The following is a 14,310-nucleotide window of genomic DNA, read 5'->3' on the forward strand; positions in this document are numbered from 1 at the left end:
CATCTGTAAAAAGCACAGGGCACCAGTGGTGCATCTGGCAATTCTGGTATTCTATGGCGAATGCCAATCGAGCTGCATGCTGCTGGGCAGTGAACTCAGGGCCCATTAGAGGACATGGGGCCCTTGGGTCACCCTCATGAAGTCTTTCTGGTTGTTTGGTCAGAGACATTCACACCAGTGGCCTGCTGGAGGTCATTTTGTAGGGCTCTGGCAGTGCTCATCCTGTTCCTCCTTGCCCAAAGGAGCAGATACTGGTCCTGCTGATGGGTTATGGACCTTCTATGGCCCTCTCCAGCTCTCCTAGAGTAACTGCTTGTCTCCTAGAATCTCCTCCATGCCCTTGAGACTGTGCAGGGAGACACAGCAAACCTTCTGGCAATGACATGTATTGATGTGCCATCCTGGAGAAGTTGGACTACCTGTGCAACCTCTGTAGGGTCGAGGTATCGCCTCATGCTACCAGTAGTGACACTGACTGTAGCCAAATGCAAAACTAGTGAAGAAACAGTCAGAAAAGATGAGGAGGGAAAAATGTCAGTGGCCTCCACCTGTTAAACCATTCCTGTTTTGGGGGTCATCTCATTGTTGCCCCTCTAGTGCATCTGTTGTTAATTTCATTAACACCACTGCAGCTGAAACTGATTAACAACCCCCTCTGCTACTTAACTGACCAATTTAATATCCCATAAGTTTCATTGACTTTATGCTATACTCTGATTAAAAAGTGTTCCTTTAATTCTTTTGAGCAGTATACATACATACATACATACATAACTGTTCCAAGAGTAACAAAATCTTAGATTACCTAAACAATGCAAAATTAATCCAATACACTTTGGTACACTGCTGTAGTATTTTTAAAGTAGTTATGTGGTAAATTCTAAGATGCTTCTTGCAGGATTTTCTGTTTTGGCTTTTTTTTTTTTTTTCCCATCCAGGTGATTCCACACCACTTTAGCTATGAGACTGAAGCTCTGAGATGACCAATCCAGCATTATTAGTGTTCCTTCTGCAGACTTCACCTGTAAGTCTTAATTGTGTTTTCGGTGTGTTTGGTGTTTTGTCATGGAAGATGTGAGAGTGCCCTACCCACCTAAAATACAATCCTCTTTCTGTGCAACAGAGTTCTTTTTATGGATATCCTACCATATGCCATTTACCAACTACTGTACATGACCATTGCTCTGCTCTGTTCCTACACTGCAAATTTATACATTTTAACATGTCTCGTTGGTCTAATGGCTCGACATCAGTTGATCCTAAGGCTGCTACTGTGATCCACTTCTTCCTGCTACTGGACTACATCTCTGGGGCGAATATCACTAGACCCCATGATGGCTGTAGTACACCATACTTTTAAGGACTATGAACTTGGATCCAATCAATTGCTATCAAGTGACCCTACACCTCATATGGAATGTCACTGCAAAACCCTTTACTTGATGGCTAAAATATTAATCAAGAGAGCAGAGCAGGTGTTCTCAATTTAGTTATCCATTGACATATGTCACACATGTGTGTCTAGGAGACAACCTCAGGAGTCATTTAATAACTGTTATACTCCAAACCAGAGGGCGGCACATTGTCTAATGCCTTCTCTCTTCTCCCCTCTGCAGAAATGATAAAGAAGAGCTCCTCCATCTCAGACATCACTTTTGGTTTTCGCCCTCCTGAACCCGCACTTTCCGGTGTGCAGACATCGTAACTATCTCCAGTGCCATCTTGGGCCAATCTTAAGAAGGCTTGCATCTAAACAAGACAAACTGTTTATTTTTGCAGTTGTTTCTTTTTCCGTTGTTTTTGGCCACATAATATATGGGGATCATCATGGTGCCCCAAATCTTTCTGACGTTTTATATTTCTCATTACACATATGCCAAAAAGGAAGGAAACTAAGTGTGACAAATCATGTTTCACGACTAGAGTTCCAGTAGCACTTAAATGTTAGCAGCAATAGTCCACCATAACAGGTTGCGTCAGTCTGTGTTCTGTGTTCTCTCTTCTCAGGTGGCAAGCCCTTGCAGTAAAGTGGTTACATCTTACTTGAGGCAGTCTAATCAGGAGTCTGTGTTATACCAACTAGCTGACTCTCTGCAGCCCTTTTTTTCTTCTGCATTTTCTTCTGCTAGTGTCCGTTATCTCCCAGCTCCAGCATGCTTGTGGTTTTTGTAAGATTACTCCATCAACAACTGCTCGGCGGTAACTGACAAGAGCTTTAATTTCCTGCAATATGAAGGTCTTAGCTTGTGATGTTTTGGAGACAAGCTAGTGGTTAAAAGTCCAGACAGTTGTTCTTAAGTCCATCATGTGGCTCATGCATGCCCTTTGTTTAACATTACCTAAAAATGTCTTAGCTTTTAACACAATGAATGTTTGGAATCTCAGGGTCTGTTTTTGATTGTTTTTTGCAAAGTGAGTGACATACTCGATAGTTTCAACTTGACTATTGTTAAAACAACAATTAAGATATTATCTTAGACGATGCATATTGCACACTCCTATGTGTTGGGTAGGATGACAGGAAGGAGTCCATCTTGGGACAAACAGCCATGATTGTGGAAGAGAGAGGTGTAGAATGTGATTAGGACTAAGTAGGTGGCAAAGAAGACACGATACCAATCAGGGTGGGAGGGAAGACAGAGAAATGTATAAGCAGACAAACAAGGAGGCAAAGAGGGCAGTGGCAAGAGCTAAGGTATAAGCTTTGGAGGAGGTATATGCAAAAAGGCTAAGAATCTGAGCCAGTGTCCAGAAGGTTGACAATTCGAATCCCCATTACTGCCAAAATAAATCCTAATATGCTGGGCCCTTGAGCAAGGCCCATATTAACATATAATTGTTCCAGGGGTGCTGTACGATGGCTGACCCTGCCACTCTGACCCCAAGGGGTATGTAAAAACTAACAAATTCCAAATCAAAAATTTTAGGCAAAAATAAGGAACAAAAATGTTTTTAAAAAATTACATTTAAAGACAAAAGAGGGAGACAATGATTTTTAGAACAGCAAAGGCTAGGTTTAAGGCTGTAAAGGATTTTAGTCAGATAAAGCGCATGAAAGATGAGCAAAATAGGTCTTAATTGAGTGTGATAGGATCAAGAATAAATAGAAGAGGTACTTTGAAAAGCTGTTGAATGAAGAAACTCCAAGGACAGTATTTGGAGATGCAATTCCAAGGAAAAGAGCAAGAACAAGACAATGAGTCAGGAACTGCAATATGTACACACCTCACCAGACAGTGAAGAGATTCTGCAAGCATAATTTCTGCTAAAGTAGCTGCAGGTTGTGTGAATTTAACCTAGCAGTCTCCATCCTCACACAGAACAAAAACCACCACAACATTTAATTAACTCATTTAAATAGTTATGGACTTACAATTCTAACTGATGATAAATAAAACATTTCACTGACACTGTTGTATTTTGGATGGATCCTTTTTGTAATGCACATGACATGAAGTGAATCTATCTTATGAGGCTTTTCTCTTTCAGGAAGCAGAACGGTGTCCTGGCAAACTTGGTTTCCCTAACACTGATTCTGATGACAAAACCATCAAAGTGTGCCTAAGTTGTGTCTGTCTGAGGTTGTGCTCCTCTCTGCTCTGATGCAACACCTTTTTATCTTGCTGTGTTGCTGTTGTAAACCAACATTTTTTACAACTGTCTTGAGTTTAAAAAAAAGTGTGAGTGCAAACATACAAAGGGGTCCTGTGTGAAGTATTTTAAGCACCACAAAACTCAGATAAATTCACATACTCATATACACACTTGAGGCTCAGTGGAGTAGTAGTTAGTAGTGGCTTCAAATACAGGCCTGGTACTGTGTCTGAAATTTACATGTTTCTCCTGTGTGTGCAAGCAGGTTCCTCTGGACACTCTGGCATTACGACTCATGTAACAGAGATGAGTATGTTAACTAACTATTCTAAATTTCTAAACAATGCTGCAGAAACAGCCAAGGCTCTGAACTGTTTTTAGCCAGTGTGTTAATGGATGGATAGACATATAAACATACATCAATTAGTAGGCTTTACACATTCAACTCTTAAACCATATACAGTAATATTAAACTTAAAATAAGTAAAACATGATACAACATAAATATATCACACTAAGACCTGCTGATAATGGAGAAAACCAAAATCCAGTCTACATAAAATTCAAAGAAATAAAAATCTCATGGCAAGAACATTAACTTCTATTTAAATTATACAAATTTGAAATTTAGAAGAATGATTTTTACCTGTACTAAAAAATAAACTGTTTTAAGTGCATTTCTTATTTATTTTAAATCATGACTATATTTTTCCCTTGGCTGTAGTAGACTTCTGAAAATGTACTAACCTATAAGTACTAATCCCATGCAAAGACTTTTAACAATAATATCATTCTGGTACAGAAGCAAAGAGGAAGAAGAATAAGGAAAATAAAGATGGACAATTAGAAAATCTCTGATGTCTTAGCACTACTCTTGAGTTCCTAGACATAATAGAAACATATATAGAATTTAACACATTTATTGTTAACATAGTCTCAAAAAAAGAAGTTAGGTAATCTCACCAAGTTAGACACCTTGAAAAGATTTAATACATTAGAGCAGTGCTTCTCAAACCAGTCTTACAACACTCATGTGTTTTACGTTTAATTGAACTAATTGCTTAATTAGCGTTTTTTTTCTTCAGAAAAGCAATAGAGTGAATGAATTATGTTTATGAGAAATGTACAACATTTGTACTTTTGTCATCACTTTAAATAATTATGTCTCTTTGTCATTTTCCTATTAATTAATCATTGTATGTGGAGTTTGACACCTTAACTGTACCTCAACAATAACGGTTAAAAATCACTGGACTAGACACAGAAAGCAACATAATTGTATTTAAACTACCTGTAGAATATGTAAAGCAGCGTATTTTTTAAAATCATACAGAAGTATAAATTTTCCAAACACAATTTGTTTTAAGTAATGCTAAATTTACAAGCTACAGAGCTAGTCAAAGTGAAGAAGCATTTGATTTTGTTAAAAAAGGGGAGTTATATATAACTGATATACAGTATATGTGTTATATAATATTCTATGAAAAATCCATTAAATAAACAAACAGCATTTATTCTAAAAAATACCAAATCAGTGGACTACAAGATATATGACCACAAGAAGTCATGTAACTTATCTATAAACTGAATTTTAAGACTTGTTATTTTTTATAGGTTTTGATCTAGTCCAAATTTATTATATACTGTATATATATTTTGTCTCTCTGACTCTGCAGCAGCAAAATTTTAGTCGATCATGGATGGAACTGTATGTGCAGCTTTAAATAGTGGCAACATTGCTTAAAATGAAAAGGTATAACCTTAGATTTATTCTTAAATAGCAAAATACCCACGCTTCACAGCGGAGAAGTAGTGTGTTAAAGAAGTAATGAAAAATTCAAGGAAACATTTTGAAAATAAAGTAACATGATTGTCAATGTAACTGTTTTGTCACTGCTATGAGTGTTGCTATCATATATATATATATATACACCTAACCTGCATGTCTTTGGACTGTGGGAGGAAACCGAAGTACCCAGAGGAAACCCACGCAGGGAGGGACCTGGGAAGCAAACCCAGGTCTTCCACTGCACCACTGTTCCGCCCACAGGTGATCAAGAATAAGAAAAAAAGATCTTTAAATTTACACTTAATGTAAAATTTTAATGAAATCTATTATATATATTTCAAGGTGCACCACAAAACACACTGTGAGGTTATTTATAATTTCACATCGGCCTTCATTAGGATTAAGATGGATATGGAGGTGGCTTACCAAATTCAATGAAATTTAAACTTCAAAACTGTACAGAGTATTTAATATTTATTACAGGTGTCCATAAAAATCTTTAAATGAATTATCTATATATACAGTGGTGTGAAAAACTATTTGCCCACTTCCTGATTTCTTATTCTTTTGCATGTTTGTCACACACAATGTTTCTGATCATCAAACACATTTAACCATTAGTCAAATATAACATAATTAAACACAAAATGCAGTTTTTAAATGATGGTTTTTATTATTTAGGGAGAAAAAAAAATCCAAACCTACATGGCCCTGTGTGAAAAAGTAATTGCCCCCTTGTTAAAAAATAACCTAACTATATTATTAGAATATATTAAAAGAATATATTCCCAGGGAGCATACACCCTTGCTGGATACAGTATATTATTGTTTTGATTTTGCTTAAATAAACACTTGAATATCACCTATAGGTCTATTTATTAACGCAAATAACCAGTAATAAAAATTTTCCGAAAGAAATTTAAAAATTGTAAAGTTTTATGTAACAAAAGAGTTTGGGAAACACGGCTCTTAATGTAGAGAAAAAGGCACTAAAAAGACTGGACATTTTTAAAAACAAAAACCCAATCCTGTGATTACAATTACACTTAGTTTGCAAAATAAATTACAACTACAAAAAATGGTTACAAAAACACTGTAATTTATTGGTTTAATACCTGAAAATGAAAGATTCCAGCATATTGGTTTTGGAAGGACTGTCCATGAGGCACAACTCGATGCAAGATTGTGTCATTCAGCGTTAAAGAGGCAATGGCAGCAAGAAGCCAGCAATCACCTAGGGGAATCAAAGTTAAAGTATCCTGTCACTAAGCATTTGAAATCAAGTTACTGTATATACTGAAGGAAAGTAACAATGTGGTCTCATACATTTATTGTGATCAAACCCCATATTATGATGCTCAAAACCGCAAAAAAACACATAGCTCACACAATACTTTAAATATTTATTAAATAAAAAAGTTAAGATTAAATATGAAATCAAATATTAAGCATTATCAATAGTAATAAATGATTTAAGAAATAAACAAACAATTCAATAATTGAATAAATAAGTAAAATCAACTGTAAAACTAAGAATGAAATTCTTATCTCATATCACCTCATCTTTTAAAACCACTTTTGCTGGTGAGGGCTGCAGTAGCAATAGACCAAGCAAGTCAGACCAGACTTCCCTGTCACCAGTTATAGATTCCAGCTCTTCCTGAGAAATTTCCAGGCATTGCAGCTGAGCAATATAATGGGAGTCGTGGGGTCTCTGCTCAGTCGGTTGATCACAGAGCAGCTCCAGGGGAAGCATTCCAGGGACATCACTTTGATGTGCATCAATTGCCTCCTCTAAACCTAGAAGAGCAGCTACTCTGCCCTGAAGTTCTCTGGAATTGCTGAGCTTCTCACTCTATCACGAAGTGTCAGCCCAAAAACCCTGCGGAGAACACTCATTTCTGACACTTGTACTCATGATCTTATTCTTTTGGTCATTACCCACAGCTCATGACACAGCAAAAATTGCTAGTGTTGAATTTCCAATGTTACTCATGTCAAAGTTGCCTGGAGTTGATTCCAGTGTTTATTAAAATGTTATTAACACCAACATAGTTGAAAAGTCACCAGTAAGTGAGTTGTTTTATAGTGTTCCAATCAGAAAACACTGGCTAGAAGTTAATTGAAACTCCTCCCATTCATTAGGCGGGAAAGACAAGTCAAGACAAGCTCTGAGGCAGGTGAAATTACAGAGGTAAAGAAATAATCCATATGTTGATTGGTTTTTACTTTAATTTATGGTTTTACGAATAAGTATGTACAATTTGTTGTGAAATTTGCTGCATGTTAATTGTTTTAACAGTATTACCTTCCTACTTGAAATAGTTAATTGTTATCGTACTTCACTTTTAGGCGCCATTTTACGATTCTGAAGAACGCCACACAAGGTAAATGCATTAAAATAGAACACTCTTCATTTTTATATCAGCTTCATATACAGTGGTGTGAAAAACTATTTGCCCCCTTCCTGATTTCTTATTCTTTTGCATGTTTGTCACACAAAATGTTTCTGATCATTAAACACATTTAACCATTAGTCAAATATAACACAAGTAAACACAAAATGCAGTTTTTAAATGATGGCTTTTATTATTTAGGGAGAAAAAAAATCCAAACCTACATGGCCCTGTGTGAAAAAGTAATTGCCCCCTTGTTAAAAAATAACCTAACTGTGGTGTATCACACCTGTGTTCAATTTCCTTAGCCACCCCCCAGGCCTGATTACTGCCACACCTGTTTCAATCAAGAAATCACTTAAATAGGAGCTGCCTGACACAGAGAAGTAGACCAAAAGCACCTCAAAAGCTAGACATCATGCCAAGATCCAAAGAAATTCAGAAACAAATGAGAACAGAAGTAATTGAGATCTATCAGTCTGGTAAAGGTTATAAAGCCATTTCTAAAGCTTTGGGACTCCAGCGAACCACAGTGAGAACCATTATCCACAAATAGCAAAAACATGGAACAGTGGTGAACCTTCCCAGGAGTGGCCGGCCGACCAAAATTACCCCAAGAGCGCAAAGACGACTCATCCGAGAGGTCACAAAAGACCCCAGGACAACGTCTAAAGAACTGCAGGCCTCACTTGCCTCAATTAAGGTCAGTGTTCACGACTCCACCATAAGAAAGAGACTGGGCAAAAACGGCCTGCATGGCAGATTTCCAAGATGCAAACCACTGTTAAGCAAAAAGAACATTAGAGCTCGTCTCAATTTTGCTAAGAAACATCTCAATGATTGCCAAGACATTTGGGAAAATAATTTGTGGACTGATGAGACAAAAGTTGAACTTTTTGGAAGGCAAATGTCCCGTTACATCTGGCGTAAAAGGAACACAGCATTTCAAAAAAGAACATCATACCAACAGTAAAATATGGTGGTGGTAGTGTGATGGTCTGGGGTTTGTTTTGCTGCTTCAGGACCTGGAAGGCTTGCTGTGATAGATGGAACCATGAATTCTACTGTCTACCAAAAAACCTGAAGGAGAATGTCCGGCCTGAAGGAGAATGTCCGGCCATCTGTTCGTCAACTCAAGCTGAAGCGATCTTGGGTGCTGCAACAGGACAATGACCCAAAACACACCAGCAAATCCACCTCTGAATGGCTGAAGAAAAACAAAATGAAGACTTTGGAGTGGCCTAGTCAAAGTCCTGACCTGAATCCAATTGAGATGCTATGGCATGACCTTAAAAAGGCGGTTCATGCTAGAAAACCCTCAAATAAACCTGAATTACAACAATTCTGCAAAGATGAGTGGGCCAAAATTCCTCCAGAGCGCTGTAAAAGACTCATTGCAAGTTATCGCAAACACTTGATTGCAGTTATTGCTGCTAAGGATGGCCCAACCAGTTATTAGGTTCAGGGGGCAATTACTTTTTCACACAGGGCCATGTAGGTTTGGATTTTTTTCCCTAAATAATAAAAACATCATTTAAAAACTGCATTTTGTGTTTACTTGTGTTATATTTGACTAATGGTTAAATGTGTTTGATGATCAGAAACATTTTGTGTGACAAACATGCAAAAGAATAAGAAATCAGGAAGGGGGCAAATAGTTTTTCACACCACTGTATGCTGTCATGAATTTCATTTATTTTTTTGACCCGTTTTCACCATAACTTAAATTACGCAGGTAATCCAACATTAACTTTGAATAGTATTGCCTTTATTTTATATCTAGCAAGTTTTCGTGACTTCTTTTAAAGCTAGGCTAAGTACATTTGTCTAGCCAACACCACTGAAGTAGACATGAAAACGGTAAAAACTGGGCTTCCATTTTAACGCTGACTAATTTGCATTTAAAGTTCATGTACTGTATGTGTAGCGAGTGTGTTACGAGAAATACATTTAACTGGCATATACTTAAAACTTTTTAGCGTGACATGGTTCAGAGCAGTGGCGGACTGGCTGGTTGGAAAAGTCCTGTGTGCTGGTCACGAACGTCTCCTGTCCAAGAGCTGTTTATGTAACTTAATACAAGTTAAAACAGAAAAAACAAATCCACAAAGTTCTAAAGAGATTATTTTATGTTGTGCATACACGGTATTTATTTTAAATGCAAGTTGTTCTCATTTTGTGCGATTTTTACTGTTTCTCATTCAGGTGGAAAACATGCTTGTTAAAGTTCAGTTTTGGAACTCCAAAAAATGTATCAAGCTTCAAGATGGATTTACATATGTGGACTTCATAAATGAAGGTAAGCTTCATATCTGATTTGAATTCTTTGCTGTAGTGCTTTTTTTCATGCTTGGAGTAACTTTCATTCTTCATTTTTAGTTCACAATAAATTTGTACTGCCTTCAGGGACAGCTCTTCGTATTTATGATGACACTGAAACTGAGATTGAGGACGACATTTTACATGATTTATTTCAAGAAAAACCTGACATGATGTTAACAGTCAGAGACAACAATACTGGTAGGTTTGGTTCTCTTCTCTTTCATTTTGTCATATCCTCATCTCTTAGAATGCTTATTTTTCCTTCCAGAATTGGAGATGTTAGTTCCAGGAAGCAGTTCCTGCACTGATACTTTGTCCTTATCTAGCCGTTCATCAAGTGACCTAGACCAAACACCGGAGCATCCGGCCAAGAGGTCCAAAAAATTAGAAGATTCAGCAGCTGCCGCCAAAGAGGTTTTAAATTTTATCTAGGCATTGCATTTGCATTTTTTGTAATCCTACAGCATCAAAACATAAATGTCATTGTCTTGCTCTGTTTGTTAGCATTGTCATATTTTGCCATACGGTCATATTATGTGCCCTTTAGTTATAACATTGGTCTCTCTCTACATTTGTATAAGTTACTTAAAGTCTATATTGTTAATCACATCTAATCAGTTAACAACTTTAAATACTGAATTTAGAACTCATGTATTTGAGTTGTTTTGAAGGTTGTCCTTAAACCACAAAGCCGGTGGAGTCCAAAAACACTCTGACAAGTGAAACAATGCACGTTCTTGTCAACATACTGGTTAGACACATGGTAGGGATGCATGGGTAAGTCCATTTATTTTCCCCCTATGTAATTTGATCTCAATTTAACCTTAATATTCCCTATTCTTTGCATAATTATGCAGTCAGGCAGTATTTGGGAGGTACCAGCTGTTGATCTTAAAAATACTGGCTAAATACACCTTTCTTTTGAAATCCTTTCAATCACTTTAAGGTGGATTCCTACACGGAACCAAAGCGAGCAGCATGCCCTTGGTATTGTGACACTTTTTCCAGCATTGCGAGATCCATACTCAAAGAAGGGCTATGTGAGTGTACTTGTTTTTGAACTCTATTTTGTATTTTGCTTTGACTGTGATCACAGTGATAAGTGAATCCTTTGTTTCTTAATTGTGCAGGAGCACTTCTATGATGTTGACAGCGGAACTGGCTACCTTGCCTGGTGACTAAACACAGTGCAGAGGAATACATCTCATTATACTGCTAAGGTTGATACAGCTAGCTCTGACCTGGGAGGTCCTTCCTTGAAGTGATCCATCAACCCTGAAGAGCACCTTGATGAGGACGCAGAATACTTCTGAAGAAGGTCAGATCTTCTTTAAGATAAAGGAAACGTCCCATCACAGACATGGACTTGTCCATGACCCAGATAAAACCATGGATATTCTGAAAACATTTCCCCGGTTTTTAGACATCAAAGGACTGGTAGGTTTATCCAGTGATTGGCATAATGTGAAAATAATAATGTGAAATTAACTAATGGCCCTGATAAGCTTGTTTTTGATGTTTTAAAGGTTAACCAAGACTTCACACTCATCTTCCATCCTGAAACAGCTAATACATTGCAAGGAAAGTGGGACACTGTATTCAAGCCAGGAATTATTGAGGAAGCCATGGGCTTGACTTTAACTCCTGCTGTGCATTCCCTCATCTCATCAGCAAGAAAACAGACAATTGATCTCTGCAGGAATACTCTGGGAAACTCTTAAGGCCTTCTTAAGAGGACAGATTACCTCATATCTTTCCCACAGAAATAAATCTGAGGCCAAGAAAGTAGCAGAGATAAAAAACGAAATTGCTAAAATAGATGAAGACCACGCCAGACTACCAAGCGAGACTGTACATAGGAGAAGGCAGGCTCTACATTCGGAATTAAACCTCTTGACAACTAAAGAAACTGAACAACTAATTTACAAATCCAGACATCATTACTATGAACATGGGGAGAAAGCTAATAAGCTTTTAGCTCAACAAATTCACAAGCAAGAAGTGCGCAACTCAATCTCGGTAATCACTAGCACGAACGGAGATAAAATCGTCGAACACAAAAATATAATGCACACTTTTAGAGACTACTATAAATCCCTATATACTACTGAGTTTAAGGAAGACAATACACAATCTAATGCATTTCTGGATACATTACAGATACCACAAATAGACGCTTCTTTTTACTTGATAAACCTCTGGCGTTATCAGAATTACTAGATGCTATAAAGTCACTCCAAGGTGGGAAAGCAGCAGGCCCTGATGGCTACCCTGCAGAATTTTACAAGAAATTCTCCGCTCAGCTAGCTCCCCTCCTATTAGCAACATTTACAGAAGCCAGAGATAACCAATCTCTTCCACAAACCTTTCGCCAAGCACTAATCACTGTCTTTCCAAAACAAAATAAGGACTTATTACAATGTGCATCATACAGACCAATTTCACTTCTGAATAACGACGTTAAAATACTCTATAAAATCTTGGCCAGAAGGATGGAGAAAGTGCTCCCCTCGGTAATATCACAAGACCAAACTGGATTTATTAGGGGCCAGCACTTATCTTCAAATTTTCGACGCCTGTTTAATGTAATATACTCACCAACTAAATCAAACACCCCAGAAATATTATTATCATTGGATGCAGAAAAAGCATTCGACATGATTGAATGGAAATACCTTTTTACTATATTGGAGAAGTTTGGGTTTGGCCCAAACATTTGTGCATGGATTAAATTACTGTATACTAACCCAGAAGCTTCAGTTTGCATCAACAACATTTGGTCAGACTACTTTAAACTAGAATGTGGCACTAGACAAGGTTCCCCCTTGTCACCGCTGCTGTTTGTGATTGCCATTGAACCACTGGCAATACATTGTCAAAATACTGAACAGATAAAGGGGATTAGCAGAGAAGGACTGGAACAGAAAATCTCATTATATGCAGATGACAGTCTTAGCAGCACTCACAGAATTTCAAAAGATCTCTGGTCTCAGAATTAATCTGAATAAAAGTGTACTCTTTCCAGTGAATTCTCAAGCATATAATATTAGATTAGATACCCTACCTTTTATCATTGCAGAACAGTTTAAATACCTAGGGGTAAACATCACAAGTAAACATAAAGCTCTATATCAACAAAATTTCGCTGTCTGCATGGAAAAAATTAAACAAGACTTGCATAGATGGTCAACCCTTCATCTCACACTAGCTGGAAGAATTAACACTGTTAAGATGAATATTCTTCCTAAACTCCTTTTTTTATTTCAAAACATCCCAATATACATTAATAAATCATTTTTAGGCAATTAGATTCGACAATAACCTCATTTATTTGGAATTCAAAACATCCACGCATCAAAAGAGTGACCTTACAAAGACAAAAGGCAGAAGGCGGCATGGCTCTACCTAACTTCCAGTTTTATTACTGGGCAGCAAATATACAGGCGATAAGAACCTGGACACAAATAGAAGAACATACACAGGCTTGGACCGCAATAGAAGTAAAATCCTGCAGTACTTCTTTGTATTCCTTGCTCTGTGCTCCAATAAACACACGTTATCGGCAATATACTAATAACCCAATTGTGCTCCACTCACTTAGAATCTGGAACCAATGTAGAAAGCATTTTAAGACGGAGAAGCTTCTATCTGTGGCACCCCGCAAGAGAACCACCTCTTTCAACCTTCACAAACATATGCAGTTTTAATATCTGGAAAAATTTGGAATTAACTTGCTTAGAGATCTTTATATAGACAACGTCTTTGCATCCTATGAACAATTACATTCCAAATTTAACATTCCAGCTACACATTTCTTTCACTATCTTCAAATCAGGAACTTTGTTAAACAGAACCTTCCAGATTTTCCTCATCTTGCACCCTCATCCATGCTGGAAAAAATATTGCTCAATCTCAAGGACTTAGACTCCATCTCTACAATATATAAAATCATTTTACAATCCCTCCCTTTCAAAGATCCAAGAGGACACTGGGAAAAAGATCTTCAATTAATATATCAGAAAAGGAGTGGAAAGTAGCAATGCAGAGAATTCACTCGAGCTCCATATGTAAAGCATACAATTATACAACTCAAAATTATATATCAAGCACATCTGTCTCGACTAAAACTCTCCAAAATGTTTCCAGGGCATGATCCAACCTGCGAATGTTGCAACCAAGTCCCAGCCTCACTAGGTCACATGTTCTGGG

The 14,310-nt window shown here is 37.3% G+C and overlaps 1 protein-coding gene and 1 long non-coding RNA gene across 6 annotated transcripts in view; one reads left to right on the forward strand and one right to left on the reverse strand.

Annotated features, from left to right (window-relative positions):
* The window catches only part of LOC120533753 (calpain-1 catalytic subunit-like), a 145,947-nt gene that overhangs the window by 77,046 nt on the left and 54,591 nt on the right, over window positions 1-14,310 (reverse strand). For all 5 annotated transcript variants that reach the window (XM_039760686.1, XM_039760685.1, XM_039760689.1 and 2 more), the window contains one exon: window positions 6,499-6,617. In XM_039760686.1, coding sequence (XP_039616620.1) covers window positions 6,499-6,617 — 119 coding nt within the window. The remainder of the gene's footprint in view (window positions 1-6,498; window positions 6,618-14,310) is intronic.
* LOC120533755 lies at window positions 706-11,998 on the forward strand. Its single transcript, XR_005634618.1, has 11 exons — window positions 706-1,024; window positions 1,617-1,688; window positions 7,529-7,577; window positions 7,736-7,770; window positions 9,985-10,078; window positions 10,186-10,299; window positions 10,370-10,515; window positions 10,773-10,878; window positions 11,048-11,141; window positions 11,232-11,538; window positions 11,628-11,998. It is a non-coding gene; the product is annotated as an uncharacterized LOC120533755 (long non-coding RNA).

Source organism: Polypterus senegalus, chromosome 8 (genome assembly GCF_016835505.1).
Source record: "Polypterus senegalus isolate Bchr_013 chromosome 8, ASM1683550v1, whole genome shotgun sequence".
In the NCBI taxonomy this organism is placed as follows: Eukaryota; Metazoa; Chordata; class Cladistia; order Polypteriformes; family Polypteridae; genus Polypterus; species Polypterus senegalus.